The 8,363-nt window shown below is 37.6% G+C and overlaps 1 protein-coding gene and 1 non-coding gene across 2 annotated transcripts; one reads left to right on the forward strand and one right to left on the reverse strand.

Moving 5' to 3' along the window:
- The first annotated feature begins 1,098 nt into the window (after nucleotides 1–1,098).
- LOC134377516 (U4 spliceosomal RNA) lies at nucleotides 1,099–1,235 on the forward strand. The gene has a single exon (XR_010023538.1). It is a non-coding gene; the product is annotated as a U4 spliceosomal RNA (small nuclear RNA).
- Nucleotides 1,236–6,272: 5,037 nt separating this feature from the next.
- LOC134376381 (olfactory receptor 52B2) lies at nucleotides 6,273–7,271 on the reverse strand. The gene has a single exon (XM_063094958.1). It carries the CDS (start codon nucleotides 7,269–7,271, stop codon nucleotides 6,273–6,275), a length of 999 nt encoding a protein of 332 aa, XP_062951028.1.
- Nucleotides 7,272–8,363: the final 1,092 nt, after the last annotated feature.

An 8,363-nucleotide genomic window follows, 5' to 3' on the forward strand; every position in this document is an offset into this window, starting at 1 on the left:
TTGATATCTGGGAGACAGTGATGCTAGGGACCGTCTATTCCGCCATCTTGACCGGGACTTCTAACTTTCCTTTTAAATCATAGCTCTCTAGAGCAAGAAGAACCCCAACCAAATCTGATGAAAATATTATTATCACCTGAAGATCCTACACTTGGAGCTGGATGAAGTACCCAGATGGAACTTTGGGGTCTCTCTTACAGAGAGGATTTGAGTGTGGCCTGTACATAGGAAAAAGGGAGCACAGAAATCTTAAGTAACCAAAAGTACAGATGGTGGCAGAGACAATTAGTACTTATTGCAAATCCATGAATACATGTACATTTCCCAGCTTCCCTTGCAGTTAAGTTGGGGCCATGAGACCACATGCTCACCAAAGAAAGTGTGAGTTAAAGTGATAAATCACTTCAAGACCAGAGCAATTAATAATCACTGTGCCTCACTTCTCTTTCTCTGTTTCCCTGCTTTAGCAACTCTGAAAAATGCAACATCACAAAATGGAAGGATCCAGGTTTCCACCGCTGCTAAATGGAGAATAGATTCTATTGGCACACACTACATTTTTAATAAGAGATGAATAAACTTGATTTTTCTAATTCAATGAAATTTTATGATTTGTTACTGTAGCATAGCCTAAACTATTCTTTCTAATATAGGTATGTTTATTTTGAGATACCTACTAAACGTACAACTGGAGATGTCAAGGAATACTTAAATATATGAATGAGAATCTCAAGAGAAAAGACTAGGTTGGAGATTTGGAAGCCATCATAATTTATAAATAGAATTTAAAGCCATACAACTGGCTCTGATTGGGTGTGAGGGACTGAGAATGTATAGATAGAGAAGAGAACAAAGAATCATAAAATATTAGCTTCTTTGTTTTTTTAACATCTGAATATTTGTGTGACATATCATTTTTCCTATTATCAATATGACCCCGTAACTTGTTTTTTGTTCATGTGTCCAGCTCAGACACTCAGGTCTCTATGGGTAGTGCCTGTGTCTGTGTCACTTGGTCCATTTTCTGGATGAGTAAAAGGATTTTTTTAAATATAATAATGGTAATAGTTCCTCACATGTGAAATGTAATAAATACCAAGCTTTGCGCAGTGGCAGTATCGTAGCCAATGAGGTTTATCCGAGGCGTGATTATTGCTAATTGAAAACTTAAAATGTATAAATGCCAACCTTAATCTTTCAACAGTTTAGTGTTGTATTTTTTTAAAGCACTCTTTTATATATATTAGAACAAACTTGTGGTAATGACGGCAATAATGATGGAGATGACAATGGTTGTGATACGATCTTGGAAGGTAAGCAAGAGAAGGCAGAGGAGCCTCTGGAAATATTATAATTCTCATGCACATCATATCTAAACTATCTTCCTCAGGAACAAACTTCAAGTTAGAATTACATCTAACATTGAGATCCAAAGGAACGTTGGACAATGATACTAAAAGTTTGTATAAATGAATTAGGAAAAATTAGAAAATGTGCAAAGAATCAAAATAGGTGATTCATACTACAAGAAAAACAGATGTTCTATATATACATATAAACAGATGCTCAAACCTAGGAAATTTAAAGAAATGAAAATCAGTATCATATTGACATATTGTAGTTCTCCCATCAGATTGCAAAACATAAGGAAAACAATTAGCCCCCAGTGCTGGTGGCAGGTAACTTTGTATAGCCAATTTGAAAAGTAATTTGACAATAGCTATGAAAAATTTTAATTGTGCAAATCTTTTAATCCAGTGATTTCACTTCTGGCAACTACCTGATGAAATTACAGTGTGATAACATATAGATATATCTATAAAGATATTCAGTGCTTACATTGTCACAATAGCAAAAGAAATTGTTACAACTTCCATATCTGTCAATAGGGCAAAATATATATATATATATATATATATATATGGTACATATATTACAATAGAATGTTTTGTTTCCATTAAGAAAAGAAATATTAACTGAGACACATAGCTAAGGTTTTTTTTAAGTAAATTGAAGATTAAAATGTATAAGATAATTCTTTTTTCTGTCTGTGTATCAGTACACTTTATAAGTAACAGAAAATCCAGCTCCACTTTGGCACGAGCACATAGAGAAATGTCTTTGCCCTGTAACTGAAAAATATGTATCTAGTATCATGTTTATCCAAAGATTCAAGACATCATCACGGGCTCCATTTTTGTGTGACTATCTCAGTCCTCCAGGTGTTGACTCTCCTAGGTCCAGAACTAAGGTGAGATGAGTGATCCACTTACCTTGGGTGCAAAATTTAAGCAGGTACCAAAAACAGTAATTAAAATAAATACGATTTTTAAAAGATGCTTTTTTAAATGAAAATTAATGCAAAAAATTAACAATAAACAAAATATGAAAATTTTAAATAAAGATAGGATCTAACAATGGAGCCTGAGGCAAAAGGAAAAATGGGAGCCCCTATATATGCTCTTATGTACTTTTAATGGCTTTTTCCATAATTTTATTTTTAAAATATTATTGATGAGTATCTCCTATTAAAGCTAGTAAAATTATAACAAATTCTAATTTTTGTATAAATAAAATATTTAAACTTAAATTAATGTGAATTTTAACATACCTACTTCTCAATATTTCACTATTTTTTAGCTACTTTAGCATCCTGGAAAAAAATTAACTCTATTACCAGCCCTGCATAGCAGAAATGCTTGTAGCAGTTCAAAATGTCAAGATGTAGACACCGGATAGTGTGTACTTATATTACACTATCCAGAGGACTTGAGAAGATCTTGTCTGAATCAACAGTTTACTGAGTTTATCCCAGGAAAGATTAAAAATCCCAGGATGCAAACATGTATTCCCTGCCTAGAAACTTACCCCAACTGAAAAGAAAGCTCTTCCCCAACATGTGAAAGAAGCTTCCAGATGCAAACTCTAGAGTAAAATGGGGCAGTATTTGTACATTGTCCTCAGGAATCCCTTGGGTAAGGAGACAGCTTCTACCCCAGTAAGTCTTTAGGGAGTGTATGGTTTAATTAGACAGAAGCAGACCCCAGCAGAACCAGTCTCCAGAGACTGACTGACTCAGGAATCAGAAAGGGTGGGTAATCTAGCTATGTCCTTCCTGCAGCACAGTGTACATAATGCATCTGCTAACTGACCCATATTTATGACTAATAAAGGGACACAGAGTGGATTTAAGTTACTGCTAGCCGATATGTAGAATATTAAAGCCCAGCAGCTACCTGCTATACCTCAATGTACATAGAAACCTGTGAAGAGGTAGAAGAAACAGTAGATCAGAAGGAACTAGCGAGTTCGGATCCTATATAGGAATGGCCGGTGCACTCACTGGCTGAGTGCTGGTCACGAAAAAAGACAAAAAAAAAAAAAAAAAAAAGAAGGAACTAAGTGTGGGGAGAGGGAAGATGTGTGAGTGTTGAGAGAGTGATTTTCAGTCATAAAATTAGATAATATCTAACAATGCAGGGTCCAGAGGTCAACCACCTTACCAACATTTCAATCCATACATGTGTATATTGAACCCTATGATGGATGCTAAAACTATAATGAATTATAATAATGAGTAAGCTATAATAATGAGTAAGCTCTGCCCTCATGAAACTCAGGCTCTGGTGCTTTCATAAATAGAGTAATTAATATTCAGTTGAGACCATAAAGGTCATTGCTGTGGAGACCCAGAGGATAAGGTGATTACCTCCGACTTGGGGCAATTGGTGAAGACTTCAAAGAGGAATTGGTATCAGTACTCTACCATTTGCCAGATGTGTGACTCTATTTATCCTCTCTGAGCTTTCGGTACCCCTGTATATTAAACAGAGATAATAACAACTCTACCTAATAAGGTTGTATGAGGATTAAATGAAATAATGAAGCAGAGCATTCAACGTGGTTCCTAGCATAACCTCTTAATAAACATTGGCTGTTATTGTAATTATTATTGTTACTATATTATATATTAATGTATTATTTATATAATATACTGGTATGTTTTGAGATAGTAATGAAAAAGTAAGTTAGAACCAGATTATTTAATTAATGCTTAGCTTAGGATTTGCTCTGTAGTCCTGTGATTTCCAAACTGTGGCTAACAGAACTATTTTAGAGGTGTAAATTGGCATGCTATCAACAAAATTTATATGAACACAGTTACAAATATCTACGGTCACAGAAGTGTGGGAAATGCTGCAAACTCTAAACTTCTGTTGGATGGCCATGTGCATACCTCACAAAATGTCAGCATTTTCCACACATTTGACCATGGAACTATTTTATAAAATATCTACTGATATCCAATATCTATTTCTACATAATATTCTGTGGAAAACACTCTGTAAGTAATGAAGAATCCTCCAACACATTTGGTAGAAAGTAGCTTGATCAGCTCTGCCTTTTACAATGCTTAACTTAGAGTCACTTTATAGTTTAAGTTGAAGTGTAAAAGACTGAAAACATTAAAAATCAGTTAAAACTAATGCAATATCTGAGGTGAAAGATGATAAAAGTCGTAAGTAATTGGTAAAGGCAGTGTTAAAAAGAAGACTAACAATACCAATAACTTAGTATTAATAAAATGTCTTGGATACTATGAGCTAAGGATTATGTTAAGTGATGTATACATATAAACCATATGTATGTTAATATATATAAACCACATGTATGTATGTATGGTTTATTTCATTTAATCTTCTCAACATCCTATGAAAGTACCCTCTAAGTTACCCATTTTATACCTAAAAAAATGGAGGACTAAAAACGTTAAATAAATTTCACAAGTTCAGCACAGAAAACGATGGGGACAGGATTTGAATCCTGACATGACTTTGCAGTCATAACTACAAAGTTATCATCCACATAACTATTTAGTGGTACAACCAATATGAGCACTAACCAATGACTTGTTGAGGAGCAGCCCTGCGGGAAAGAAGTTGAGAAAGACCAGGGAGTCCAGCTTAGTGAAGCTGATGAAAACATAATAAACTGGCTCCCAAGAAAAGGAATACAGAAAGAAAACTTGACTTGAGTGGGAGTACTATAACCTGGAGGAGATAACCAGTTATTATTAGATGGATTTGTGTGTCTAAAACTCAAAGGAGAGTTTTAGACTAGAGAGAGAAATGTGGGACTCAACAGTGTAGGTGGTGGTTGAAGAAATTAGTGTACAGTACTTGACCTTTTCTGGAAAAGGATGAAAAAATGAAGGTCAAGACCATGAACCCCAAGACAATATTTCAACTTGCTAACCTGGCCGTGAAAAATGTGCTATAATTCCTAATACTGGGACTGGTCAAAAGCCAGGTAGAAGAGAGAATCAAAAGTATTCTGTTTCTTCCGACTTTGTCGATTCCCTGGTCTCTGAGTTATAGCAAATATGTGAGAAGTAAGCAATGCAGATCAACAGCCAATTTGCCTCCATGATGCCAAACTGCCTCTGTGAGGAGCTGGTTGACTAATCACTGGTTTTATGGACTAATTTAGCTGGTCATTCCAGTGTATCATAGAGATGCATGTTCTGACTTTTGGAAGGTAATTGTGCTCTCATTTATTTTTTCAAACATTTATTATGTGCCAGGCATTTTATAATGTACTGAAGGTACAAATATGAGTGAAATGTATCTGATTTCAAGGAGTTTACATTCAGTTGGGGGTACAAATAAGTGAATATCCCATTATAATTCATTATGAACATTTGGAGATTTGTACAAGATTCACTAGACATGCAAAGATAGGAGCCTTGGCTTGCCTGGAGAAATGAGGAAGGACTTTTCAGGGAAGGCAGCTGTTGAACTGAAATTTCAAGTTTTCTAGATGGCTGAAAGTCATGTATGGCTATTTTTCAAAATCACTGGCCATTGTAGAAGTCAGTGAAGAGTTACTTGATTATGTACAAAGAATTAATGCACATTTTGGAATTTTTTAAAAAATGGAACCCCTTCAGATGTTAAATATAAAATTATTTTTATTCATTTGTTTATAAACGCATTTCATGTGGTATTTGGCTCCTTGTGCTTCTAGAGTACATCTAGTCTACTAAGGATACCAAATGCTCATATGAGAGGCAGGTACACTTAGTTATCACTTTGGGGTTGTACAAAGGAATGAGTGAAGAGGATAGAGAAAATGAAGAAACGGGAGAAGGAGGCAAAGAGAAAGAGCTAGAAGAGAAAAAAAAAGAAGCGAAGGGAGGAGGAGGATGAAATAGAAGAAAAAGAAAGAGAACAAAAAGCCCTCTCAGTCCAGAAAATCTCTGCATTTCACATCTAGCTTCCTTGACGAAAGTGAGGTGTGGAAATTCCCAGAGGGGAGGAACAGCACCAAGTCTTGATGTCAAAGAACCGGTGGGCTATACTGTCCCGGATCTGCTTAGTCTTCACACCATAGACAATGGGGTTGAGCATTGGTGGCACCACCACATAAAGATTGGCCAGCAGGATATGAACATGTCGAGGAATGTTATGCCCAAAGCGATGGGTCAACAAAGTAAAGAAGGAAGGAACATAAAACATGAGGATGACACAGAGATGGGAGCCGCAAGTGCTGAGGGCTTTTTGCCGAGCATCCTGGGAGGGTAAATGAAACACTGCCTGGAGGATCAGAAAGTAAGACACAGCAATGAGAATCACATCCAAGATGACCATGACAATGGGCACTGAGAAGCCATACCAGATGTTAATAGTGATGTCAGCACAGGCTAAGCGGGCCACTCCAATATGCTCGCAGTAGGAATGGGGGACGATGTTGGTTCGGCAGAAGGGCAGCCGCTTCAGCAAGAAGATCACTGGGAAGATGATGCAGAAACTTCGGGTGACAATGGCCAGAGCAATCCTTCCCACGACAGGCCATGTTAGCACTGCTGTATATCGCAGCGGGGCACAAATGGCCACAAAGCGGTCAAAGGCCATGGCTAACAGGATGGCTGACTCCCCAACAAACATCACATGAACAAAGAAGACTTGGGTGACACAGGCATGAAAGGCAATGTCATGGGCATGGAGCCAAAAGATGGCTAGGGCCTTGGGCACAGTAGTAGTAGACAGCAGAATGTCCGTGATGGCCAGCATGGACAGAAAGAAATACATGGGCTCATGAAGATTACGTTCTGTGATGATGACCATTATCAGGATACTGTTCCCAAGGACTGCAGTGATATACATGAGGCAAAGGGGTATTGACAACCAAATGTGATAAGCTTCCAATCCAGGGATGCCAAGTAGGACAAAAACTTCAGGGTGGAAGATGGTACGGTTGGTGTGAGTCATGATGTTCTTCACGGTCCTCTCTATAATGACTCCGAAGCTGATGAGTCTGAAGAAAGTGATAGGAACAGAAAGCACCCCTAACTGTGTGCTAAGATCACAAATGATAGCATGGATATCTAAATTGCTGGACCCTGCAGGGGAATGTTCTCCCAGACAATGCTTACTTGAGTGTAGGAATGGCTTCTGGCCCTTGGTGCTTCATTTGCTTACAGCCATTCTGTAGCAGTTATGTTTCAGTAACCAACAGAGACTGCACCTGCCTCCAATCACCCTGCCCCGGAGCTTAGTCCCATCCTAACTTTCTGACCTCATTCTACCATTTTGAGACACATAGCATTTGTCCCCTACCCTTTTTATGTTTGTGCCTTCCCCCAGATTTTGCTTTTTCTGTGTTTACCTGAATTTCCCTCGCCTTCTACTTCTGTTTACCCAAATTTTAACCTTAAAATACCTCAAGACATACCACTTTGTAATGGCCTGTGTTCATAACAACACATATATCTCCTTACTTAAAATGTATTAGCTAAACTTTTTTAACTTGATTATATTTAATCATATTAAGTTTATGTGGGTATTACCTTGACCATTTCACAGGACACTTGCAATTGTGGTTTCCTGTGCATGGAAGTGGAGTACCAAGTGGAAATCTAGAAGAAGCCTAAGGAATTTATGGGTTTCTCTATTCTGACCCAGATTCACATCTTCCCTAAAGGCAGTGAGCAGTGGGGCAGCAAAACTGAGAGGGGCAATTTTTATCACCTGCTCTTCATGAACGTCTCATGCTTCTCTCCAAATAGTTTCAAACAAGTGGCTCCTCTTGATTGTGTCTAGATCCTTATCTGTAGAAGCCTCCCAGAGAAACTATTCTGAGTACAGGGAATCAACACGTTCCACCCCCACTAACTACACTAATACAGCCCTCCTTCCCACCCCACCTTCAGAAAAAAATCAGGTTTCCCTGGTGGTAGGAGGGTTAAGTACAGAACTTTTCTTGTCTTAGCTTTCTCACCACTCAGGTAATTTGTTGCCCTCTGAAGTTCTGAACTATCTGTCAGCTATTAGGATTAAGGAAAAATGAGTGATTTAGAATCT

The sequence above is a fragment of the Cynocephalus volans genome, chromosome 4 (genome assembly GCF_027409185.1).
Source record: "Cynocephalus volans isolate mCynVol1 chromosome 4, mCynVol1.pri, whole genome shotgun sequence".
In the NCBI taxonomy this organism is placed as follows: domain Eukaryota; kingdom Metazoa; phylum Chordata; class Mammalia; order Dermoptera; family Cynocephalidae; genus Cynocephalus; species Cynocephalus volans.